Source organism: Ovis aries, chromosome 14 (genome assembly GCF_016772045.2).
Source record: "Ovis aries strain OAR_USU_Benz2616 breed Rambouillet chromosome 14, ARS-UI_Ramb_v3.0, whole genome shotgun sequence".
NCBI lineage: Eukaryota > Metazoa > Chordata > Mammalia > Artiodactyla > Bovidae > Ovis > Ovis aries.
The window spans coordinates 17,483,330-17,510,428 of record NC_056067.1 but is presented as its reverse complement, the minus strand read 5'-3'; the positions used below and the strand labels follow the sequence as shown (position 1 = coordinate 17,510,428).

The 27,099-nt window shown below is 50.7% G+C and overlaps 1 protein-coding gene across 3 annotated transcripts in view; it reads left to right on the top strand.

Annotated features, from left to right (window-relative positions):
• The window catches only part of ZNF423 (zinc finger protein 423), a 342,900-nt gene extending 328,161 nt beyond the window's left edge, over positions 1 to 14,739 (top strand). For all 3 annotated transcript variants that reach the window (XM_027977817.3, XM_042231583.2, XM_015100428.4), the window contains one exon: positions 14,048 to 14,739. In XM_027977817.3, the coding sequence (XP_027833618.2) occupies positions 14,048 to 14,077 (30 nt within the window). In that variant the 3' untranslated portion in view covers positions 14,078 to 14,739. The remainder of the gene's footprint in view (positions 1 to 14,047) is intronic.
• Positions 14,740 to 27,099: the final 12,360 nt, after the last annotated feature.

Sequence of the window (27,099 nt, the reverse complement as noted above, 5' to 3'; positions counted from 1 at the left end):
AAGATCAAGAGCAGACCCACTTTGTGCGTGGGCAGTGATGATATGCCTACAGTTCGGTTGGAAGCTGAGTGTGTACAAGGGCAGACGAGGCCTTGCAAGCTGGGCCACAGTGTTCATCAACCTCGTCAGCAGGCCCAGATCCCAAGGAGCCCTGCCTTTCTAGGTCAGTAAAGGTCACCCTTAGCCCTCTGCTTTGTGCCAGACTGGACATCCTCTCCAAATGGATGAGGATATACCCCCAAGTGTTTTCATAAGAACCTTTGAGATCATTAAATATAATCGGTCTCAGCTGCAGTTTTGATTGCTGGTGCATGCACACAATTCATCACAGCAAATTAGGTCCATCTTCAGAACTTCTGGCCCTGCAGCCTGGGGGTCTGTCGGCGAGCGGCTGGGCCATGTGGCTCTGGAAACCGTTTGCGGGGGATGATAAGCCGTGCTTTCCGAGGAGGATCACCCTCAGAATAATCTGCCAGGATAGCTCTCCCTCTGCAGGGGTTAATCTTCTAGAAATTTTGAGGATGCAGGAAAGTTTTCCTGTTAGCCAAAATTCGGAAGAAAGAAGAAATGGATATGATCATAGTTTTAAAATACTATTTATAAGACCTGAAAACACTGGGTTAGTTAAGGGACCTGAACATATATGTTCTGTATAATTAGTGACCGTGTGACCTAGATTTTCCAGAACAGTCCTGATTTCAAGTATTTTGTCCCAACTGTTGGCTATTTGTCCTGGTTTTGGGGCTTGTGAAACATGACGACTATCTATGGAGCTGAGTTTGCTCATCAAATTTTAAAGCTGTAAAGGTCTGGGAAGATTTCAGAAAAAGATTACAAGGAAAAATTCTCTCCCACTTTTTCCCCCCAACATGGCAAAGCATGCCGTAGGTGCACCTCATGCTCGGCTTCTTGTCTCCCTCACTGAAGGAGCAGAGGAACATGTCCATCCAGCAGGGTTTGAAAACTGTCAGCGCCCCAGTCCTTTGGACTTGGCGGTGACCGCAGGGGAAGCCTGTCTGCAGTGTGGCTCAGGGCATGAAGGTCTACAGGTCTCACAAGGTACTCCGTCCTGCGATCTGGCCCCGGGAGCCAGGCCACTGGTGGTAGCCGTAGGCTCAGGCACTGCAGATGAACCCCTCTGCACCACGGGGCTGGAAAAGGCCTTGGCCTTGCAGCCATGTTGGCCAGTGATGTGTCCCCTAGATGCTGCAGTTCCTGCTTGCCCCGCTGAGGCCCCTACAGGCTGCATCCCACTGCTACAGTCTGTGCAAGTTCCAACCTCCAGCCCTAGAACCAAACAGGTGAGGGTTACAGCTCAGGATCGGCCGTGGCATCTTAGCTGTAGAATGCAAAATCTCTCCCTCCCAATCTGCCTGTTTACAAAGTAAGATCCCACTCATTTTCTGAAAAGATTGTGGTAGAATACACTTGAGGCTTCTCAGGTGGCGCTAGTGGTAAGAACCTGCCTGCTAATGCAGGAGGTAAGGTAAGGTAAGGTAAGTCGCTCAGTGGTATCCGACTCTTTGTGACCCCCTGGACTGTAGCCTACCAGGCTCCTCCCTCCATGGGATTCTCCAGGCAAGAGTACTGGAGTGGGTTGCCATTTCCTTCTCCAGGGGATCTTCCTGACCCAGGGATCAAACCCTGGGTCTCCCACATTCCAGGCAGACGCTTTAACCTCTGAGCCACCAGGGAAGCCCCAGGAGACACAGGTTCAATCACTGCGTTGGGAAGATCCCCTGGAGAAGGAAATGGCAACCCACTCCAGTATTTTTGCCCAAACCCCATGGACAGAGGAGCCTGGTGGGCCACAGTCCATGGGGTTGCAAAGAGTTGGACACAACTGAGTGACTAACACACAACATAAAATACACTTACGTAAAATTTATCATTTTAACCACTTTTTTTTTTTCCAACTGTGCTGGGTCTTCGTTGCTGTGAGTGAACGGGGACTGCTCTTTGCTGTGGTTCATGGGGCTTCTGATGGCGGTGGCTTCTCTTGTTCTGGAGCACAGGCTCTAAAGCACAGGCTTCAGAGCTGGTGCACGGGCTTAGTGGCTCTGTGGCATGTGGATCTTCCCTGACCAGGTTTCGAACCTGCGTCCCCTCCTTCGGCAGGCAGATTCTTTACCACTGGACTACCAGGAAAGTCCTTAACCGGTTTTTGGTAGACGGTTCAGTGGCACTAAGTACCTTCACGTGGTTGTGAACTATCACCACCATCCACAGATCTTTTCCATCTCCCCAAACAGAAACCACGTCCCCGTGAGTGAGTGACTCCCCTCCCTCCTCCCGCAGCCCCTGGAAACCGCCATCCTCCTTCCTGTCTCTCGGAACCTCATAGAAGTGAGTCATACCGTCTTTGTCCTTCCGTGACCAGCTCGTTGCACTTAGCGCAGTGTCTTCAAAGGATCCCCCGACTTCTAAGGGAAAAGTATAACATGCCCTGGGCGGGGCTGGGGACACGGGGAAGAGGAGCAGCCTCGCTTCTTCTCCTCTCCCTGACCCTGTCAGTGGAGGCTTCGCCTCACCACCATCTCTCACTGGCTGTTCTTACTGCATTTTTAGCAAACACAGGCTTGGAGCTGACACTGCCCAGCAGAGAAGGGGGAGACAGGGTCCCTGCCTGCAGCCCACGGCCTAGGGAGAGCCAGGGAAGCAGCCTGGTCATGGCAGGTTGAGGAAAGTGCTAGAGGGATACCTGTGCAGGTGCAGAGCTGAACCAAAACAGGGGCCTCTCATCACGTGGGCAGGAAGGGCTTTCCCAGGGCACAGAAGTCAGAGGCAGAGGAGGCTAGGGAGACGGGAGGGAGCCTCAGGGCCGTGGAGTGGCTGCCAGGAGGGCTGAGCAGGGAAAGAGCTTGGCCTGCTTGGGGAGCTGGGAGGCTTCAAGGCCAGCAGGCGCTGGACCTTGTAGGACTGTCAGGCCTGGGGTCCAGGGCCTGGATTTCTTTTGGGTGTGGTTGGAACTCCCTGGGAGTTAGCAGAGATCTCACCTCCCTGCTCCCCGGAAGAGAGAATCTGGGACGTGCCTCCCACGGCTCTTTATTCTCTCAGCATCCCACTGCCACAAAGAGGGAGCCAGAGTGGAAACCAGGGCCATTGGCAAGTGGGGCCTGGCAGGTGTGTCCCCGAAGTGGTGTGGGTCAGGGCAGATTAGCCGCACTGTGTGTTAGTCGCTCCGGTCATGTCCGACTCTGCGAGCCCCGTGGGCTGCAGCCCGCCAGAGTCCTCTGTCCATGGAATTCTCCAGGCAAGAATACTGGAGTGGGTTGCCATTCCCTTCTCCAGCAGATCTTCCCAACCCAGGGGCTGAAGCCGAGTCTCCTGCATTGCAGGCAGATTCTTTACCATCTGAGCCACCTATGTGAGGAGACAAAAAGCCAAAATAACAATAACCAACCCTGAGCCATTTTCAGCATGTTGTCAGTGTAATGTATGTGTGTGTGTGTGTGTGTGTGTGTGTGTGTGTTCACGCCAGCATACCGGGATTGGGTGGTGTTCATGAATGTGTGTGTGACTGTGGCGTATCTGTGAGACTAGATGTGTGTGGCTCTCCACGGGTGTGTATATATCTGTGGGCTTCCCTGGCCCTGCCTGCAGTGTAGGAGATGCGGGAGATGTGGGCTTGACCCCTGGGTCAGGAAGGTCCCCTGGAGGAGGACATGGAAACCCACTCCAGTATTCTTGCCTGGAGAATCGCATGGACAGAGGAGCTTGGTGGGCTATAGTCCATAGGGTCACAAAGAGTCAGAAACGCCTGAAGTGACTTAGCACGCATGCACACCCGTGTGTATCTGTGTGCATTTCATTTGGGGGTACCTATGTGTGTGTTTGGAACCCAGTGGGGGATCATGGAGAGATCTCCCACTTCCCCTCTCCCTGGATGTGTGACTGCAGGGCATCCGTGAGAGTGTGTGTTTGGGAGTGGGCAGAGAAGCCCCATCATACTATGCTGAGTTCATAAGTGCCCCCAAGGGCAGTCCCCTCATGATGCCCGGCCCTCTCCTTCCCCATGAGGCACGATGGGTGATGGCTGGGATGATTCTCAAGTTCTTTAGAAGAAAGGGAGGTATGAGGGGGATTATCTTCAAGACTCTTGAACAGGTGGTCATGGCAAACTGGTGCTGTTCTCTCAGAGTGCTTGAGGGAGGGGCTGCCTGGAAAGATGAACATTTTAGCACTTCAAAATGTGACCCTAGGGAAGGCGGGTTTCCCAGACTTGCTCCCACCTGGTATAGCTGGAAACCTTCAGGCTGTGCCCTTGGAAAGCGCCCATGTAGCAGCAGTACCCAGGACCTGGGGGACCATGCTGGCCTCAGCAGGGCTTCCTCTGCTGTCCTCCATCCTAATGATGGGCCACGTGCCACCTAATAGCACTGGCTGCCCTCCCCACTGCCCTGGGCATCAGGCACTCAGTGTACCGGGAGACACCTCAGGTGTCTTGAGGGCCTCTCAGAATGCCAGCGGCCTCAAGCTGGCAGCCCCGGGAGCCAGATGTGACCTGCAGACATGTTCTCATTGGCTGATCATGCTTTACACATTGAGATGCTTTGTATATATATTTGTAAAATATTTCCTATTTTTCAGTTTTTCCTACAGAACCAGACAGGCTGGCCACACTGGGCCTGCATTCCCACAGGACCGCCATTGCCCGGAGCCCATGAGGGCTGCCTCTTTCCTGTGAGGCTTGGGTTCTTGGGAGGCCACAGTGCTCACCGTGCCTTACTGCTTTGCACCTGGCCAGCTTGCTGGTGGACCTCACAGAACCCTGAGCAGCAGGCCACGGTCCAGTCCGGGCATGGCTATATACGGTCGGGGAGCCCTATGCACACAGCCCTGTCTCCCCAACATCAGCCTCTGTGTTTCAGTTTATTAACCTTTACTGTGAGTTTGGCAGTAGCAATGTTAGTCGCTCAGTCCTGTCTGACTCTTTGCAACCCCACAAACTGTAGCCCACCAGGCTCCTCTGCCCATGGGATTCTCCAGGCAAGAATACTGGATTGCCATTCTCTTTTCCAAAGGATCTTCCTGATCCAGGGATCGAACCCAGGTCTCCTGCATTATAGGCAGATTCTTTACCATCTGAGCTACAGGGAAGCTCTAACTGTGAGCTTGGGGCCCATTAATAGGCTGTTCCGTGTGTGGCGTGTGGTCTTCTTTGACCATCACTAAGACCAGCAGACGTGCTCTCAGGGACAGGAGAGCACCCTTCCCTCTCGTGGTCTTGGGAGCCCACGCTTCACACACCATTTTTTTTCCATGTATTTTCTTTTCTTTATTTGGCTGCCTTGGGTCTTAGTTGCTGCTCGTGGGCTCCTCGTTGTATCACACAGGCTCTCCAGTTTTGGTGCAGAGGCTCAGTAGTTGCGAGGCACAGGTTTAGGTGCCCCAAGGCATGTGGGATCTTACTTCCCCCACCAGAGATTGAACCCTCAACCCCAGCACTGCAAGGCGGATTCTTAACCACTGGGCCACCAGGGAAATCCCCTTGTGCCATTTTTAACGGAGCATCAGCACCGCTGCCTACATCTCTCCTCACACTCTGGTGGCCTGTGTGACCCGATTCCTGCCCTGCTCCAGCAGGGCGCAATCCCATCTTTCAGACACCTGACTCAGACTCTTTGGGGGCAGGGGGCCGTGCCTCATTCGTATTTGAGATGAACCCCAGGAGCTCGTTCCAAGCAGGCACTTGGCTGTGTTTAGCGTGGACTTCCTGGTGACCAGTGTCAGGCCAGTGTAGTGTCCCCACCTGGGAGGGGCCCGCAGGGAAATCGTGGCCACCCAGCGTATTATGGCCGAAACCCTCGGTTCTCGGCCCTTAATCCCAGAGTGTGCTGGGTACCCGGCCCCCGAGGGACCCCACCTCCCTTTCGAGAAACAGCAAGAGTGGCAGCCACATTAACTCCGGACTCGGGGGGTCAGGCTTGTCGCTAAGGAGAGGTGGATCAGTAAACGGCCCTGGAGAGATTTCACCTTCCTCTGCCTGTGACACCGCCATAAACCCTCGTTTTCCCTTGCACAGCCGCTTGGTAAAAGTCGAGTGGCTTGCCTGCGATTCTGTGCTCAAAAACAGACCAGCTGGGCCTATTTGCATGCTGAAGTGCAGCTCCCCGGAGCCTGCGGACCCTCTGGGCAGGTATTATTAGCTCCCTTGTTTTGTTGGGTGACTCTGAATGGGAGCCTGTTTACGGACTGAGTTCCTAATAGAAGGCTTCAGTTCCCTCCTAATAATCTATTCTCCGGTGGGTTTTATTTCCAAAGCACAGCCGTATAGAACCTGACCCCTTGGGAGTTCACTGGGCTTTTTTTTTTTTTTCCTTCTTCTTTTTCACAACATTTTCTCCCACATTTTCACTCAAAGGAAGATATTTTTCCCGCTCCTGGGACTGGTTGTTGGTCACGCTCCCTGCTTCGGGCTCTTGGGTCCTGGGTGCCTGAGAGAGAGGTTTAGAGCGGGTGCTCACTTGCCCTCCTGAGGTCCTTAGAGCAGTGGAGATGATGAAAGAAAGAAGACGTTCAGCTCCTTTGGGGATATGAGCAGCAAAGGTCAAGGGCTCTTTCTCACATGCCCCCAGGTGACTTGAGGTCCCCAAAACTGCTCCTGTTCGGGGTTCTGCCAGAAAGTGGCGGACTCTGCCCCCCTCCCTGGAAAGCTAACCCCACTGTTCCCCGGAAGCTGGAATCCCCCTCCATGCCAGGAGATCTGGATGAATTGAGGCAGTCACAGGAGAGACAGACTTCCCAGCTAAACGGGTGCGGCGCTCACTTCCCACTGTTCCGGAGTGGCAGACGACAGCCCGTCTGGCTGTCTGGGAGGCAGGGCCAGGGAAGCCCCACACACATCCCCACGCGTGGAGGGGCTGCCTGGGCCTTGTAGGACACCCCGGGCTTTGTCTTAGACTGGCGGGTCATCAGCTTCACTCCGGACCTTCCTGATGTTGAATGAGGTCCCTTCCACACCAGCGAACCTCTCCACGCCCTCCGTGCAGACGGGCAGCTGTCAGCCAGAAGGGTGGGCTGGGAGGGGGGGAAGTGGGGCACAGACACGTCAGAGCCCGGGCCCCCAGAAGAGCGACTGCGTCACCGGGCAGGCATTTAGAGGGAACCTCGGCCATCACTCATTCCTAATTTTCATGACGTGCATTAGCTAAATTGTGTTCTGAGTATTCATTCAGCGCTGTTTATGGCGTGCTCTCGAGTGCGCTTACCGTTTGTCAGAAGTGCAAACTAGCGAACATACGAGCCTTTAAGACAGGCCATCTGTTCGTCTTAGACCCTTGGACGATTGTCAAACGCTTCTAAAAATAAGTGCTCACTAGCAGAGAGGGGCTGCCCAGGTGATGCGCAGCGGAGAGGGAGGCGGGCTGCCTGCCCCTGAACCCTCCCCAAAGGAAAAGATACTGTGCAGGTACCAGGGGCCGGGGCGGAGGGGAAGCGGGAAGGGCCGAGGGAGATGAGAGTACGAAGGTCCTGCCAGAGGTCCTTCTGGCTGGAGGTGTGTGCAGCTCCCTGTTCCTTGACTCTCGCGTAACTCCACAGCTCAAATACCTTCGATGGCTCCCCATGGCCCAGATTTAAGGGCAAGCTGCCTCGTCTGGCATCAAGGAACCTCATCAATAAGGCCCCTCCTTCCTTTCCAGGCTTGTCTCCATGGCACATGCCCTGTGCTTCTGCCAAGCTGAATTATTCATTGTTCCCCCAACATATGCTGCACTTTTCACATTTCGCAGGCAGACAAGGGCTCTGCTGAAGAGTGGGCTCTGCACACAGACTGCAAGGGTGCAGCCCCTGCACCGCCATTACCAGCTGTGGGACCTCCATGCTGTGCCTCAGTCTTCTCATCTGTGAAATAGGGATAATGAGAGTACTTAGTCCCCGGGGTTGCTGCGAGGCTTACACGAGTTACTATAAATGAAGGGTTAAGAACGACACAGTGAACTCGAGATCAGTGTTAGCTGGGATTGTTGTCAGGATCCTTCACACCATCAGCCTTTGTCTGGGTGGTCCTGTCTCCCTGGAAAGTGAGTACATGCCTACACACATGCCCACACGCGTGCGTGCACAGCATTGCAGATCCTAACCTAAGCAGTCCTCAAAAGGGCAGCTGGGAGGCCAGCTTTCTTGTTAAACTCCTCCCAATCAGAAATCAGCTCTCCATCCTTCAGCCATGAGCTGGTAGAAGGCCAGGATGCGCCTCACTCTCTCTCTCTGTCTCTGTCCACTGCACACTGCCAGGCTCCGTGTTTGCTAAATGAACCAATACCAGAACCTCCCTTAGCCTGAACAGGGCTGTATAGCATTAGCCGGAAGGATCTACCTTTTTCCTGGAAATGAATCTTCCCGTGGCTAAGGCAGGTTCTTGGACTTGATCCCCATTCCTGGAGTCTGCTTTTTGTAAAGCCAGCCTCATGAGAGCTACTAGGTCGGAACCCACCAGGGTCTGGCCCGGCGGTGGGGAGAAAGGGGATGGACCACAGCCTCTTTCCCAACCAGAGGCAGGTGAGGTGGTCAAGGTGAGGCCAGCTGTGATCTGCAGGTGGGGCTGGGTGCGTGGGTGGGTGGATGTTCTCAGGGTGAGGAGCTGTGTCGCTGCACCCTTACATCTGCCTCGCGGTTGTGAGTCCAGTCCCCTGCCACACTGTGGAGCTGTGAGCTTCTCAAGGAAGAGGCTGGGGCTCCCCCAACTCGGTGAGTCCGGGGCCTCTGTGAACGACTGTTGGAAGGGGTGCGTGAATGATTGGAAGAGGACATGCCTCCTCCCTCCCTTACAAAGTCTCCGTGAGATTCCCCACCTCACCAGAAATCCCACTGTGTTCCCTGGCGGGAGGGAAAGCAGTGGCTTGTGGGTGCAGAGGTTGTAGCCAGGGGGCTTCGGGGAGGAGGCCATGAGGGGAGACCCTTTATCAGACCCTGCTGCTCCAGGGATAGGGCCATCCAAGGTGCTGCCTTCTCCAGAGCGGTCCTGAGATCTCGCCAGCCCTCCTGGTACCATGGGGGTACTAGCGGGAGCAAACGGCCCCTTACTCCCAGAGCATCATGAACACCGTCTGTGGGGTGTATGGAGCATGTCCTCTTGACCAGTCTGCAATAACTACACTCACGCTACCTCCTGAGGCCTCAGGGTATCTTAGGACGTGGGCTCAGTGATTGCTGCTCCCTCCACCCCAAGTCCCCCAGAGGTCAACGTCACGTGGCTGGTAAGTGGCAGAACCAGGATTCAAACCCAGGAGCCAGCCTCTCTCGGCCCATAAGGGCTCGCCGCCTGCCTTGCGATCCCCTGAGCAGGGGCTAGCACGAATGGGGCACGTGCAAAGGACCAGGCGAGGTGCCAGGACTTTAGAGATGCTTTGTCATCAGCGTGGTGGGAGCACAGGAGGGGCAGCCCATAATGACCAGCAGTGCAGAGAAATCCTCTCCAGCCCACACCCGTGCATCTCAGGGGGTGCAGAGCAGTCTCTCATTGCCTCGCAGGCAGTGTTTTCCATGCCACCAGGCACCCAGCATGTTTAAGCATCACTAGTCTTTTCTACTTGACTCTGTGGTGGGTGGGCATCAAAGGGACACCAAGCAGGGTCCCAGACCAAGGGACAGAAAACAGAACCACGACCTGGAGAAGAAATCCTGACCAGGGAGGGACACACCAGTGAGTGTGTGTCTGTGTGTGCTTATGTGTGTGTGTACATGGTTCGTATGCATGTCTATTGTGGGGCCTGGAGGTGTGTTGAGCCAGGGATGCCTCCTGGGACAACGAAGCCAGAACAGGACCCCCACCACAATCTCCACCTGGCATGTGCCAGTGAGTGCCTGCGCTTTGGGGAGAATGGTCCAGCCACAGACTCCATGATTCTGCTGCCCCTCACTACCCAGCATACTCTGGCTTGGGCCCTGGATCTGGGTTATTTTGCTGCCGGCTTCCTAGTGACAGACAAGGCGGCTCTCACCTAGCAGGGTATTTAGTAAAAAGGTTTGTTGAAGGAATGAATGACTATGTAAATGAATGTGAGGGTGTGACCGAGGGATCCTCCGCGGCGCAGTCCTCTGGGGATGACTTCCACAGACACAGGGTTCACCAGGACCCCAGTCGGGGCCCGACCTCTCGCGCCTCACTCACTTCTATCCCAGGGAGCTGACAGCTGGGCGCAGCAGGCAGAGGCGGCCGGCACCGGCCCTTCCAGGAACCTCCGCCACCAGAGCCGCACGGGCTCTGCCGAGCGGATGGATCTCCGCCGCAAACCAAGGCCACCCACCCCCCTCCCGTTCTCCTGTTTTATTTTTCTCACCTGCTCCTCGGCCCACACCTGCGTCTCCCTGGCAGGCACCGAGGCCCGTGTGGATGCCAGACCCCCCCTGTCTCTAGGCACCTTCCCCGTCCTTGCCGGCTGCCACCCCCGCCCTCGCCCCGGCCTTTATGAGGCCGGGAAAGTGTTCTTCTGCGGGGTCGGTAGCATCTTTAAAAAACGATTTTCTTGCTTCTCGGAAGGGGCTAAATATAGCACAGGCATAAACAGAGAAATAGACATTAAGCCAAAATGCCCTTGTGAGAACCATGCCGGGTGCAAGGAGCTCTTTAAGAAGACTTGATGAAGCTCCCCCATCCCTGGAACCGACCGCAGCTCCAAGCCGTGGGGGGAAGCAGCCCAGCTTTTTAGGGTTATTGAACTGTGCTGTCGTCGGTGGAGCTGCTCAGCGCACAGGTGCATTAGTGGTTGGTGAGTCCTGGGGACGGTCCCTGCCATCCCTCCGCCCTTCCCGAGGAGGAGCTGGCGCCGGCTTGTCCTGGCCTGTGCGCTTCTCGGCACCCCCACCCCCGTACTTACTGGGCGGCCTTGACCCGGCTCCATCAGAGCTATCATACTGCACCCAAGTCTGGGTGTCTCTTGGCACATCCCCGCTTCCGCAGTCAGGATTGCGGGCTGAGCCGAGCTGGAGTCACCCGCTCCTTCCCCTATGCCCGTCTCAGGGCAGAGCCTCCAGCAGACGCTTCACAGCTCAGTGCTGAATGAATTCTGGTGCCTGGCCCCATCCCTGCATCGAGTTTCAACACTTCCATCTGCCGTGACATCCCGGGCTTTTTGTTCCTGGAGAACTTCAGGAATGGAAGCCTCACTCACACTGGCTACGACCCTCTTTGAGGAAGTTCTCCCTTGAGTCTAACCGAAAAACCACCAGCTCCTGCTCCTTAAGAAGCAAGGCTGCTGCTGTTTTCGCCTGAGAAGTGGCATTTGTTCCTGAACTGTCCTCATCAGCGGTCCTAGGCATAGGTTCCCACCTCCAGGATTTCTGTACCTGGCTGAGCTGCTGTGGACCACGTGGGTCACACCGGCCCTGCTCTTGGCATCTTGGCAAGAGGCCGCTTCATTATCCAGAGAGCCCCGAACACTGCCTTTCCCCATGTGGCTGCTGGGTAGCCCTGAGGAGTCTGTGAAGATCAGACATCATCTGGTTTTCTGCTGCTTATGAAACAGAGTCCATGTTCAAGGGCATCCAGGGCTCCCGGCAGTCCTTTCTGTGACCTCTGTGCCGGGATCACCCCACTGGTGCCTGCACTGGTCGGGCTTATTCCAGCCTCCATACCTTCCTCTATGCTGTGCCCCCCCCCCGTTTGGACTGTCCTCTCCCCTTTCCATACATCCTCCCTGTACACAGGTTCATTTATTTATCCTTACACTGATGCAAAACTATTTACTCAGTGTCTACTTGGTACCAGACCCTCAGAACCAAAATTTGAGAACAAAGTCGGAACTATACATGTTTACCTTCTTAACGCCCCCCTCCCCCCACAACCCCTTGCAAATCAAGAAGGACCTGACTGCACCCAGGGAGCCCGGGCAACAGGGCACTGTTAACTGACTGGCTGTTGGCAGGGTGGGAGAGTGAAACCACCACGTGGTTCATTCCTGGAAGCTGCACCTTTGACACTGCTGCTGGGCCAAACTTGGTGGGACTGAGAGAGGAGGTGATGCACCCCCCCCCCCCCCCACCGTCTGCCGCTCAGCAGAGGCAGCCAGCCTGGTGCTCGGGAGGCAGTTGCACTTGTGGGAGGTGGGCTGGAAGTGCCTTGAGTGGCTCCTGGGAGGGGAAGCAGAGGACTTCAAGAGGAGCGTGGTTGGGAGGAGAGAGGAGGTGGGAACTGAGTGAGCAAAGGCCCAGGAACTGGGAGGACGGTTTGATGTAGGGTGGGCTCGGCTCCCCGCAGGACCGGCTGGCTGTCCCTGCGCAAGTGCAAGGAGAGGTGCCTCGGCTGGAGGGTGGGCGTTCCCATGGAAACCACCGCATCCCATCTGTGGCCTCAGACAACCTGCCTTGCGCCTCTGGGTCCCTGACACCCCCGCCGAGGTGCCAGGCCAGGATGGCAGAGTCGGCGTTCGTGTCTGGAGAGGAGTTTGGATGATCCACAGACTGGGTGCCCATGGGGATGTAAGGTGCTGTGGGAACCCTGCCGTCTCGCTCAAGCCCCTGGCTCTCTTGGATTCATTTGCCACCCCCTCCTGCTTCCTGGCGGGGTGTATTTTAGCCTGTCTGAGCTTCAGTATCCTTTTTACCATGTCCTACCTTGTAAGCCTGCGGTGGGTACTGAAAGAAGTGTGCCTGCAACCACACAGAGCACCCGTGCTGGTCAGACTCCCGCCATGTGGCCTGTGCCCCGGAGCACAGGGAAGGAGGCAGCAGGGCTTGGTAGCTCCGAGCTGCTGGAGTCAGCAAGCATCTGCCGTGTGTGGTTGGGGCGCTACCTCTCCCGGCCCGCGTGCTGCCTCTCCCGGGCCGTGCGCTTGCCGGAGGAGCTGGCGACATCACCAAGGAGACAGCAGCCGTGCCCGCCGTGGGCAGCGGCTGCCGCAGGGGCCCTGGGCTGGGGAGCGGGGGTGGCCCCAGGCGTCCGCGCGGAGCTGCGGGCATCCTGTGGTCGCCCTCGCAGTCCAGTCCTGGAGCCCAGGAGAGAGATGCAGAGCCGCGCCTGACCCCTGGTGGTCATCGGCAGAACTGCAGAAGCAGCCCCCAACCCTGGAGGAGTCGCTGCGCTGGAGGGGCTCCCAGGTCTGCGGAGGCAGTCCATCCTTAGGGAGCTGCTTCTGTACGGGGGGGGTCCTCTGCTGCTCCCCACCGCGGGGCTGCTCTGGCCTGGGTGGATTCCGCTTCCTTTCTCCAGGTGTCATGAGATTGAATACCACCTGAGGCTTTGATGAGATTGGTCAGGATTTGAAATACAGACCACTGGAAAAGAAATAAAAAGATAGGCTCTTAAGAAGCCAAACGCCAACCCTAGCCCCAGGCCACTGGCTCCTGGGAAACACCTACACTGCCTTTCTGCTCTGGCTGGCATGAGGGAAGAGCTGACTCGGGCTATGGAGAGATGGAAGAGTTTAGCCAGACGGTTCCGCTCAGGCTCTCTATTCCCAGGCGGATTCGGACTACACAAGGCCCTTCTGGCCAGAGCACTGTCATATGACGGTACAGGCAGGCTCCCTACCCCGGCCCCTCCCGGGGGGTGACCTGGCCCCTGCCTCAGCCATAGGCACTGCGGCCGCCCACTGTCTGAGCACATCGGCGCCGCTCTGGCGTTTCTTGGCTGGAGAGCTGCATGGCACACAAGCTGTATCCCTCCACCAGGCTCCGAATATTCCCCAGAAGGACCGTGGAGGGGATCTGGGGGAAGCCTGCAGGCGATCGGATATAATTTCCTCCTGATCATTAGAGCAAAAGGGAGATGGAGAGGTGAACAGGGATGTTTTCAGTTCTCGCTGCCTGCGCAGCCTTTCCCCTCTCCCTCCGGATAGCCAGTCCCCTTGGTAAGACCTGAATGGTCTAAAAACAAAAATTCTCAGGGAGCCCAGGTTGGCAGCAACAGGAACCCATCCCCAAGCCGCGAATCAACTTGGCGTCTTGGCAGCTGCGTCGCCAGAGCACTTTTTCGTTCTTGCATTTTGTTTTGTCATAATCGAGATGCTTTTCTGTGGCTCTCGGCTTAAATGCACCGAGTGGGAGGGGACGGGCATGCTCTCCATTCTTCTGCCTTCATGCGTGTCTCCTTTCTTCGCCTTTGCAGAACCACACGATGAGCCAGCATGCACAGTGAGGGACCGCTCGACAGGACTCCTCTCCGCAGAAGGCTTGCCGGAGACGCCGTGGGGAGGGCCATTTGAACATTACATCCAATCAAAGTGTCATTTGCAACCCAGATGTAAAACTCTAATGATTTGGCCATGAGGCGCTGCTATTATAAGCAGCTGGAAATGAATATTAATGGCAGAGATTAAAAGTATTCCATGCTCAGTATTTTTTATTGTCCTGCTACAGCTAGTGTGCTTTTAGAGTTTCCGCTGCAGACTACATTTCTAGAGTTAGAGAAACCCGCTTTTGGAAGCGATTGTCCTTTGTTCCTTCATGTATTATATTGATAGTTTTTTTAAAAAAAGGATTAGTGTGATTTTTTTTCTTCGCTTCTTATTTTTCTTTCTTGTTTTTCTTTCCCCCCCTTCGGTTAACTACTTTTTAATTGCAATTCTAGGTAATTGTGCATCGTGATGTGATTGCTTGGCTATTGTCTGAATATTTCCTTTTAATTTTTTAATTAAAGACTAATGCTTTGATTGGATTTGCCAGTTCACCGGACAGTGATTAAAACTATGTAATGAATATAATCGGTTTCAGTGCAACTGGATGGTCTGCTTTTAAATGTGACTTAATCTGACTGCAGTAACTAGTACAGTTCAATAAAGGGAATCCATGCGATTAGCATCCGCCTGCCTGGTTCTCTCCTCCCCAGCCCAGGGCTGCGTGGGGGCTGTCGTCACCTACAGGATATGTCCCTGTGTGAGTTCTTGTGGATCAGACATGCTCGCGGGGTGTGCTTGGACTAAGGCATGTCCAAGTCTTTGCAACCCCATGAGCTGTAGCCCATCATGGCTCCACTGCCCATGGGATTTCCCAGGCAAGAATACTGGAGTGAGTTGCCATTTCCTTCTCCAGGGGATCTTCCCGACCTAGAGATAGAACCCAACCTGCACACATTTAGACCCAGCTCCTCTTGAGAAGGAAGAAGCATAGCAACCTAATGCACACAGACCAGATGAGCTAGTAGGGAACACTGAAGTCAGAGCAGAAACACCTTTGAATACCCTGGTCATCTCATTTATGGGTGGAGAAACTGAGGCCCAAGGATAAGTGAGTGGCTAAGCTGAGTATATTAGGGTGGCTCATGTTCATCGCTACCACTTGGGTCTGGCTTTCCTCAATGCTGGATGCAGCTGGTTACATGATTAATCCTTACGTAGCCAGGACTCCAGGCAAGCTCCAGGTAGGAGCAGCAGTTTTCCAATCACAGAGATACGTGGGATGTGGAAGGTGCTACCAGTGGCTGCAGCCAGAACTCTACTGGGGCAAGTGAAGTGCCTCGGATACAAAAATCTCAGGGAGGCCTACTCTCAGGGGCCCGGACAATGCGTGTCTCCTGACACTTTGCACCCTTAGGTGCCTTGCTTGCCTCACTTCCTGTTGGTCTTGCTGGCACCCTAGGGCTCGCAGCAGCCTTAGCTTCCCACAAGCCTGTCCTCCCATGCCTCCATCATGCTGGTGCTCAGCCAACTTGTCAATCAGAGCCAGGGCTTCGGAACCTGCATGGGGAAGCCCTTCCTTGTTAACTTTTCACAAGGGGCAGGAAAACTGTTATTACCCTCTGCAGAGCAGAAATGAAACAGGCAGACAGATTGCACCTAATTATAATGGAATACTAAGTCGTGGCATGGAATTTGGAGCCACTATACCCAGCATCTTCTGACTCCCATATTGAGGGGCTTCTGTAAGAGTTCCGCTTGCTGTCACACATGTAACGTCTGACATGGGTGGAGCTGTTAGTTTTTCTAGAGGTATTGTATGCCTGAGAATCTCAGATTGATCAGGCTTCTGCCAGTATTGGACAGAATCGAGCAGCTGCTTTTTTATTCCAGGGCTTCTACTTCCTGGAAGCCAAACATGGTGAACTCTAGCTTTTAGTCATCTGGAAACTTGATCATTTTAGGGGGAGACCTCAGGGTAGGCATCGGTATTCCCCAAAGTGTGGCTGGCCACAGCCTGGGTCTGGGGTAGGCTTCCCGGAGTCCCTAGCCAAACCTGCCTTTTGGACAATGATGAGACTGTGGGCAGGATCAGCGTGTCCTCAGGGCTTGCCAGATCACTGTCTCTGGGCCCTCCCAAGTCTGGATTTATCCCGAACCCCATGGAACCCAGGTGAGTCTTCAGTAAGTACCAATGGAAGATTTGATTTGACGGTTGGTGGCGTAGGGCTAAATTAGTCACTGCCCCCATTAAAACTACAGCGGGGGGTTTAAGAGCTTTTCACGCCATGTGGGAATCAGCAGCGAAGCCAGAGGATGCCTTGGGTAAGGAGAGAGGCAGCCTAGGGGACCGCGAGGTAATGAGGTTTATGGCGATGACAAGGCAGCCAGGGAACCCCACCGACTCCCCCCTCACCCTGGCCCCATTGTTCTCGGGTTGGCTCTGCCCCCGCTGCTTCGGCTGAGAGAACCCCTCGTGACTTTGTCGGGGCGGGGGCTGGTAGGGGGAATGGGGCGGCACTTGCTGGGGCTGGTATTTGTCACCATCGGGCAGTGTGGGGTGGGGGTAGTGCAGGGCTCTAAGCATTTGCTTTGGCCCCACCCTCCCCTACTGTCTTTTAGTCAAATGATTTAAAGCTAGGATGAGCCACCTTACGTCTCAGCTCTGCGGGATCTGGGGGAGTCATTGGGAGGCTCATAGGAAAGGGTGCTACAGGAAAGAAGGGCTGAGCACAGAGAATGACCCGGAAGTGGCATGGTTACTGTTAGGAGGACAATGAAGCCGTACACAAGGTGCTAGGGATAAAGGGATGACGAGTGATGTGATGCTTGCCCTCGAGAAGCTCACACTGGAGGGACCCCTTCAGCAGGGGGTGTGAGGAATCGGCGGCGAGCAGTTTGGGTGCTGGAGTAGGGCGTGACAGTGGAGAACAGGTGAGGCGAGTGGAGTTCTGACTTCACTGGTGCTGGCTTTGCATGTGCAGATCGTCAGTCTAGTGGCGCTTTGAGCTGGATAAATTTAGCGCAGGCTGAGAAATGGACCAGGACCCCGGGACACCGATCCCTGCTATTGGGTACCTGCCTAGAGCTTCTGGAAGCAGGTGGATAAGGGCTTTGGTCTCATTGGAGAAGCCACCATAGGGAGAATCTTCTCAAGTTGCCCCAGTCATAGAGTGTTCCTTCTAAACTCACAGTATGTTTAATATTGAACTTTCTGCTTTTTTATTCCCTTCCAAAACGTACATTCTTAGGAGTGGGATCTGCAGTTACAAGTGTTCAGTAAATGGACCAAGACTTTTTTCATTCATTCATCCAGCGGACACTTATGGATCTGCTCTTGTGCGCCAGGTGCTAGGGATCAAGGGATGGATGGGTGAGTTGATGCTTGCCCTCGAGGAGCTCACGGTCGCATGACAGTCATTTAATAAACAAGCATGCCAGTAAACACCCAGCAGTGCACGCTCACGAGCACTGTGATGGGAAAGGGCTGGACTGTGAGATACGTGGGGGACCCATGTTAGAGGCAGGCCTAGCTGAGGAAGTGACTTGTGTTCCGGCCTGAACAATGAAAGGAACTCAGCCGTCCACAAGCACTGGGAAAAGAGTGCAGTGAATGTAAAAACCCCGAGCTGGAAATGGCTGGAAGTATCCTTAGCGATCTCTGGTCATACCAGGTTTCAGTTTTAGACGGATTAAAACAAGCCCACAGAAATTCAGAGTATTTTCCAAGGTCACACAATGCAGCATAGAACCAAAACTATAATTTGGGTGTCTTGCCTTCTAGCCTTGGGTGTCTGACTCCCCTCTGCAGCCATTTCTATTTGTTGAAGGGAAATTTGATTGAATAATTATTATTATTATGAATAAAATGACATACTATGTAGGAAAGACTGCTGGCTCTCCTTCTTTTGCTTAATAAATTAACTCTGATTTTTATCTGAGCACATGTTACCTTGGAGAGGAGAAGAGTCAAATAATATACCCTATCTGTCCTAGAAGATGAACATGGCCATATTACTATTGGTGATTATATTGGGCTATAAGTGGGGTAAAAATATGGTGGTATATGTAAATTCTAGGAATTGTCCTTAAAGAGAAGAAATGAGCTCAACCTCCTACCTTTCTAGATGGCTGGAATGTTGATGCAATAGCTGGAGCTCCAGAAGCCATTTTGAACCATGAGGTAAACTAGACATGGAAGCCTCACATGGATTGAGCAACAATATAGAAAGAGCCTGGATCTCTAACACTGTCAAATGCATACTAACTCAGTCTTGCTTCCCAAAAGATTTCTTGACCTTGAGAGAGAAATAAACGTCTCTCTTATTCAAGCCATTATTATCTGGGTTCTTCATTATAGTTGAATCAATTTGTAAATACAACAAATTGAATATATACATAAATGGCTTCCAAGTAGCAGCAAATTTAGAAGTTTCAAGGAAACGATATGGGATAGTTAACAATACCTGAAGTCTAAGAAATCTACTTCAGTGACCTACTATCATCAATATCTATTTGGGTCTTAAGTTCGTGGGGCTGGGCTGATCTGGGCTGGGCTGTGTTAGCTTGGCTGATCTGATTTGGGTGTCTGACTCCTGATAAATGTGGGATGGCCTTGCTGGGATGACTGAGATACCTCAGCGCTGCTCTTCATGTTTCATCCTCTGGCAGGGTAGCCTGAGCATGTTCTTCTCATGGCATTGGCCAAAGAGCAGAGCAGAGCAAGCCCACTTGTGCAAGAACTTCAAACCTCTGCTTGTGCATGGTGTTTGCTCACATGGCCAAACTAGACTCAGGAGCAAGGAAACAGACTCCACCTACTGATGGGAAGAACTGCAAGATCCCAGCAGCTGGGATTCAGGGAGGGATGGAGAATCAAGGTCATTAATACAACTGGTCTACCGCAAAACTGAAAGGCCTCCCTCTCTCCTCCCAAGGCAAAACCTGTTGGTGGTTATTAGGTACCATCCATGACCACAGCTTAGGAAATGAACAAACTGAGGTGGTCTACCTTAGCTTTGCCTTTGGAGGAGAGAGAGGCACCCTCAAAGAACTGGCCACCCAATTGCTTGTTAGTTATCAAAGCAATTTCACAAGGTCACTATTTTTACAATTTACAGTTGATTTCGGTTCACTCAGGCTTGACAGGAGAATGAGCAAAGGTATGTGGCATCCTCAATTTCCCAGAAGAGATAAAAACTCCCAGCACTTAACAAAAGCCAAACATTGACAACTCTGTCTTGCTAGACACCAAGTAGGGTGTACTTTGCCATGTACACCCCTGCCTGTGTCCTTCCATGACTTCACTCATGCTGCTCCTCTTCCTAGAATGCCCTTCCCTTCTTTTTTACCTGGTTTACTTTTAAACTCAGTTCAAGTGTCTAATTTTCAGGGTTGAGACTCAGTGAGGCGAGTAAAACACTTCCCTTGGATACAAAATTTAAGGGGACCAGAAAGCTTAGTAATGAAAACAAACAATATTTAACACAATATTTAAAAAAAAAATAAAATTGAAAAACTACGGCCAACAGGACTGGGATTAAGGTGGGGCAAGTGAGGCAAAATTGTGCAAATATACCACTGGATCCTGTCATTATTACAATTTTTGCTGTTTCGTTTACTGTGGATCTTTTGCATTTATTTTGATTTTTTAAAAACATTTAAAGTATTATTCTGAGGTTTTTGCCATTCACTTAAATTTTGTGCCCAAGGCAAATGCTTTGCTCATTTCACCCTAGTCATGATCCTGTTTGTCTTCCAGGCAACCTACTCTGACCCCCCCACAGGAAAAATGTTCTGATAATAACGACTCAGATAATAGATGGTGTATAAGTCTATTTCTAGACATCTATACACTTTTATAGCTGTCTGTCTCTGGGACTGTGTAGCAGTCAGGATAGGTTAGGTTATGGCACAAAAACAAAAAGTTCCCAAATTGTAGTGGCTTAACACAATAATGATTTATTTCGCACACTGATGACCCTGTCATCCTTCATTGTAGTCACTTGGAAAGTCTCAGTCACTTGGAAAGGCTCAGAAAACAGACTACCATAAATGTGTTCAGTAACCAAGCCAAAGAGAAATAGAGAACTTGGGAGGGTCTCACACTGGCAATTAAAAGCTCTTGCCTGGGAGTCTCATACACACAGACACACATACACAGCACTGTAACACACAATTCATTGGCCAACAATTCTCACATGGCTCCACCCCATCACCAGGAGCCAGGAAGTGCAATCCTGTCATGTAACTGGTAGACCTAAAAACTGACGAGATTTGGCTAATTGTACTAATGGCTACCACCACAGACTCTTCATTGCCCCTCCACCCATCCCTACTATAATCTCTTCAAGAGCAAAGCCTGACTCTTAGTAAATCTGGTTATATGCAGCACCCTTCATGGGATCTGGAACAGACAAATATTTACTGACTGTATGCAGAAATTAAACAGAAAGTAAATAAATGACAATTGAAAAGGTTCAGGGGAAGATAAGCATGTATATGAAGACATCTTGTAGCCTAAAACCGTGGTGTATGCCAGACCTGGATTCAAACTTCACCGGCTGTGTGACCTCCGCAAGGCACTTGACTTCTCTGTGCATGGGTATTTTCACAGGTAGGTAAAATGGGAAGAATAACAAGTAATGTTTATCTCACAAAGCTGTTGTGAAGTTGAAGTGAGATAAAAATGATGATGATGTTAACATTATCTGGCATTATTCTAAGACCCGCACACAACAGTATCAAGTTGGTATTCTCGTCTCCTTACATATGAGGAAACCGAGGCAGAGCAAGGCCACTTCACACTCCAGTTCTAACTTAGGCTCCAGAGCCCTTTTCTCAGCCCGCCAGAAGCACTTTTTTTAACAGTGACTCAGAAATGGTGGCTTCTGATGCTCGCATCACTGGAGCCAATTCCAGGTGTTGGTCGCCCAGTGTCTGCCTTTGCCTGGAGAGATCTCGTGGCTGGGTGGTCCCCAAGTCCTGGGTGGTCCCGGAGAGCCTGGGCGGGGTGGGGCGGGGACACCAGCCTTGGACTCGAGCGGTGGAGGCCGCGGCTCCACCCGCCACCTCCCTCCCCTGAGCCCTGATTGGCCTGACTCGGCGCCGGCCCCGCCCACCCGGCGCCCGCCCTGGGCCGCGGGCTGAGCAGGGCTGAGCGCGAGCAGTGTGCTGTGTGAACTTATTTGTGGAGTTATTAATTACTGAAGGGCGCAAACCGTGCTTCTGTGCATAAAAATATGTTTGAGCAGTTTCTACTTAAACTTTAAAGAGAACGTTAATCAATTTTATTTTAACAAAATGACCTTAAGCAGGGGAAAAAAAAAAATTGGTGTTATTTGCCCAAACAGGCAAATTAATTTCTCTCTCTTGAGAAATCTGATAAGTTTCCAGAAATAGCTTTGCATAATTTACACCTGCCCTGGCCGCTCCTAGTTTAACGCCAAGCCCAATCACGGGCCCTACCCAGCCCCAGGCCCAGAAAGAACTGAAAACAGAAAGGTCCTTTAAAGGCCCTGCCACTCACTGCCTGTCCTCTACTGTTCCTCGGCCCTCCCCGGCCATGACCTTGGGAAACGCTGAAAGGGAGGAACAAGGTAGCCTCTGAGAGGCCAGCCTAACCTGGGTCAAAGTCCCTGGGAGGAAGGATCCATTGTCCAGTAATAGGGCCTGGGAATTCTCAGGAGGCTTAGAGCCAGCAGATAACCATTCCCCACCCCACACCAGGTTTCCATCTCTCTTCTGAGCCTTGAAAGCTACAGGCACCAGCTTCATCCTCAATGCCTCTGGCCTCCCACCCTTGAAAGATTCCCAGGATGGCAGGCTCCAGAACGCTCAGAAGAGTCTGCACCACCTTCTAAATCCCTGCCTGCTGGGTCTCAAGCTCCACACACCCAGAGGCCACACCCCAGAGACCCTGCTGTACTTCCCTTGGGGCAAGGGGTGGGAGAGGGGCACACACATCACCCTCTTGAACTGTGGGGCTTAGAGGCAGGGTCAGGGAGCTACTGGAGCTAAGTTTGCGTCTATCAGGCTGCTGTGGGGAGGGAATAAGACTTTAAAGACAACCTCCACTTCAAGAGGGTAGAGTTCTCAGTCATTAAAAAAATAATAATAATGAAATAATGGCATTTGCAGCTGCATGGATGGATCTAGAGATTATCATGCTAAGGGAAGTAAGTCAGAGAAGACAGATTCTGGATGATATCCCTTATATATGGAATCTAAACTATGACAAATGAACGTATCTGTGAAGCACAAGGGGCTTCCCAGGTTGCTCTAGTGGTAAAGAACCAGCATTGACAGGAGATGCAAGAGAGGCAGGTTCGATCCCTGGGTTGGGAAAATCTAGAGAAGGGACCGGCAACCCACCCCAGTATGCTTGCCTGGAGAATCCCATGGACAGAGGAGCCTGGCAGGCTACAGTCCATGGGGTCGGTCCCAAAGAGTTGGATGCAACTGATTTAGCATGCCTGAAATGGAAGTACATTCATAGACATAGAAAACAGGTGTGTGGTTGCCAAAGGGGAGCTGGGGCAGAGGAAGGGTTGGGATTGGGAGTTTGGGGCTAGCAGATACAACTGGCATATATACAGAGAATAGGTCAACACCAAGGTCCTCCTGTGTAGCACAGGGAACTGTATTCAGTATCCTGTGATAAACTATAATGGTAAAGGGGGGGGAAAAAAAAGAGGCCATAGTTTCATCTTTTTGTTTCTGCTGGAACCCCAGCACCTAGAATAGTGCCAGAACAAAGTAGTTGCTCCATAAATGCTGAGCATTGAATAAATGAGCAGATGTTGAGTAAATGAATAGATAAAAGGTGCTAGTTATTCCACTATTACTGCTAGTATAATTGTTGCAAGTTTTTAAGTTTTTCCAAATATAAAGTTAGCTCATAATACAGAAAATTGTTTTTCAAACTGCATTTACCTGTTAGCTACCCTCACCACCCCTGGAGATTCTGATAGGATGAGTTGGATGAAGAGTTCCCTTCCTCCTCCCCCTGTGAAATCACTATTTGCATCTAGCAAATGTTCAATTCGTTTTTGTTGAACGAGTGCATGAGAACCCACAGCAGGAGCCACAGACTCAGGGCAGGCAGTCCAGGTGAATGAGGGAAGTGGGCTGGGCGTAGCGGGGCTGGATGGATTGGGGGGCCGTCCATGCCCATCTCAAGGAGGTCCAGCTCCTTGCTGCCCTGTGAGAATGCAGACCCCGCTTATCAGACCTTCCAATCTTTCAAGAGGGGGAACTCCAGATTTTATTGTGAAAAGTCCCAATATTTCAGTGCTGGTAATTACTTCAGAGTTTAATTTTTAAAAAGGCAACCCCAAACAAAAAATACAAGTGTGCCAGGGCAGACTCTTTTGAGGACTAGGTTTGGTGATTGGGCCACCAGTTGGAGGCCTCTTGAGAGCATGTGAGAGAACGCTATAGGCCCTGGAACTTCCAGCACCAAATGGAAGGGAATGGGTCACTGCCCCAGGAGCCTGTGAAAGCCTGTGGAGGCTGAAGGAAGCTAGCTGCCCTCCCCCGGAGTGGTGGGCTGAAGGCAAAAGTGGGAGACCACATCTCCGCCTCTCTTATTGAATGGATTTGTCTGTTTTCCTTTCTAGCAGTAGAGCTGGATCCTCAGGCTTTCCGTGCCTCAGTGTCCTCATCTATAAAATGGGGATAAATAATTGGGACTCTCTTTGAGTGGTGAGAATTTGAGGAGATAGCATAGTAGACTTTAGCACAGTTCCTGCTGACACGTGTAAAGTACGCATAGACCAGGTGGTCACCCAACGCCTGCAGATAGCCTGGGGCTCCAGAGTCACCTTTAAGTCTCTTCTGGAGGGAGAGAACCTACATGGAAGCCAGTTTCTGTCCCTGAACGTTTTAGGGATGATCCTGCTACTGATGTGAAACAGACAAGCCCAGAAACAGAGGGGATTTCACAGCTCTGGGAGGCCAGGCCCTGTGACGCAAGGCAGGCAGGGACTGGGGCCTGGCCATGTGCTTCCTGCGCTGAGCACCAAGCAGCAGGCTGGGAGTCCACACTCGCTGCTCTCTGTTGCCAGTGCCCTGCGTGACTTTGGGCAAGTCCTTTCCCTACCCTGGGCCTCGGTTTCCTCATCTGTGAAATGGAAGTGTTGAAGCAGAAGCTCTCCAAGCTAATCTTGGCTTTAGCTTCCTACGTTTATGAGGATTTCTTGGGAGGGCTGGGGACCTGGGATCGGGCATAAGGATGGCTTCTGAGTAGGGACAAGGATTCCTGTACCCGGGAGGGCAGAAGGTCTGAGGATAGGCCACATTTGGCAGCACTCTGGTGGCATGTCAAATGCGCAGTAGACAGTTGTATTAGCTAATGGTTCTTAGGGTCCCATAGAAAGCAGTGGAGAAAATCAACCCTGAGAATGTTAGGAGGAAAATATCCTAGCTCTTCTGATTTTTGAACAGGGTAGAGTTCTGATTTGCCCTTGGCATGAGAACTTCCTGCTCTGGCAGCCTGAGGGCTCCTGACTCTGTCCTGCACCCTGGTGCCCTGTCCCCAGGCACTGAGGGTTTCTACTGCCTTCTGGCATCTCCGTAATAGCATTTGTCCCTCCCCTGGGGCCGAGCTCCTTCAGGGCTTAGCTCCAGAACCACTGTCTGACCTCCCCTCAGGTACCTGCTGGGCTTGCCATGACAACACCCAGCACAATGCAAGGGATGAAGGTGCTGTTTGCTGAATTCAGAGTCCCTATTCTCCCAGACAGTTATCCTCATTATCTTCATTCTCATTTTACAGTAAATGAAACTAGGGCTCGGTTCTAACAGCTAGTGAGCGGTGAAGCCTAGACGTGAAACCTAGTGATCTGTCTGTAAGGCTGGGCTCTAGCCAGGGAAGGCAGGTGGATATTCAACTTTAAAAGTTATTAAATAATAATAGAAAAATGTTTAAAGTATTCTGATGGATATAAGATAAAGTTAAACATCATTTAAAAAAAATCAGCCATTCCTCCTATACACACTCCTTCCAGACTTATTTCTTCCAGAGATAGTCTATGCACATGAAAGCATACATTTGTATATACTGCTATCTTTTCTTTCATAAAAATATGTTATTGAACACATTGTTCTGTAACTCATTTTTCATTCCCTTATTAACATGCTGTTCCTTTCTCTCCTTGTTAGTACACAGAGATCTTATTCTTTTGCAGGTGGTGGGGGGGGGGTGGGGAGTGGGGAGTTTTTCAATTAAAAATTCAATTTTAAATTCAGTTAAAAATTCAATATTTACAAGTTGTATGTAAGGCTATTCAAATGATCTATTTCATGTTGAGTGAGTTGAGGCAGTCTATGTTTTTCAATGAGTTTGTTTATTTCATCTAATTTGTGAGGTTTCTGTGAGTAAAGTTGTTCATAGAGTTTCCTTATTGTGCTTTTGATGTCTGTAGGGTCTGTAGTAACATTCCCTATTTTATTCCGAGTGTTGGTACTTTGTGTCTTCTCTTTCTTTCCTTATAAGTCTTATTAGAGGTTCATTAATTTTGCTGATTTTCCCCCAAAACCTTATGCTTTGTTTCACTTTTTTCTATTCTTTTTCTGTTTTCCATTTCACTCACTTCTGTTCTTTATTTCCTTCTGCTTGCTTTGGATTTATTTTGCTCTTGTTTTTCTAGATTCTTGAGATGGAAACTTAGATTACTGGTTTTGAGACTAAATATATGTATTTAGTGGTATAAATTTCGTCCTTGGCACTGCTTTGGCTGTGATCCCAAATATTTGATATGTATGTTGTATTTTCATTTTCATTCCATTCAATGTATTTAAAAAAAATTTCTCTTGGGCCTTTCTCTTCGATCCATGAATTATTTAGAAGCGTTGCTGAATTTTCAAGTGTTTGGTGATTTCTCTGTTATCTTTCTGTTACTAATTTCTAGTTTGATTCCATTGTGGTGGGAGAACACACTCTGTAATTTAAATTCTTTTAAATTTGTTGATTTCTTTTTATGGCCCATAATATAGTCTATCATGGCATAAATTCCATGGGATTTAAAAGAATGTGTATTCTGTTATTATTGGGTAGAGTGTTTTATAAATGTCTCACATCCTGTTGGTTGATGGTATCATTGAGTTCTTCCATATTTTTGCTGATTTTCTGTCTAGTTGCTCTTTTAATTGTTCAGAGAAGCTTGCTGAAGAGTCCAAATGTAATTGTGGATGTGTCTATTTTTTCCATTCAATTAAAATAGCTTTCGCTACACCTGTTTTGGAGCTCTAATGTTTGCATATACGTTTAGGACTGCTGTCTTCTGAGTGGATGAATCCTTATTTCATTCTGCATTATCTTTTTTGTTTCTGGTAGTTTTCTTTGCTCTAAAGTCTACTTTATCTAAGAATAATATGGCCATTTGTGTTTTATTTTGATTAATGTTTGCTTTATATATTTTTCCATCCTTTACTCGCAACCTGTTTATATCATTGTATTTGAAGTGAGTTTCTTATATTAAACAGGTAGCACATAGTTATATCATCTACTCTGCCAATCTCTGTCTCGTAATTGATACAGTAGATCATTTACACTTTATGTAATATCTCACGGTTTTTCATTTCTCTGATTTCTTTTTACTGCTTTATTACCCTGAACACTTTCTTTTCAAATTTCATTCAGTTTGTATATGGTCTTTTTTGAGTGTATTTCCTTGCAGAACTTTTTAAAATAACATTAGATATTACATTATATATACATAGCTTATTAAAGCTACTGATATTGTCATTTTACCAGTTTTGAGGTGCATAGAAATCTTACCTCCTTTTATGCGTCTACCCTCTCCTATTTATAATAGTATATTATTCTTTTACACACATTTACAAGCATACCAGACAACATTAAAATTTTTGCTTCAATCATTAGGTGTAATTTAGAAAACTCAAGAGGAGAAGAAAAATCTATTTTGTTTATTCCTATTTTTGCTTATTGTCCCCTTCCTTCCTTCCTTCATGTTCCATGGTTCTTTCTTTTATAATTTACTTTTTTAGAAAACTTCCTGTAGCCATGCTTTTAGGGTAGATT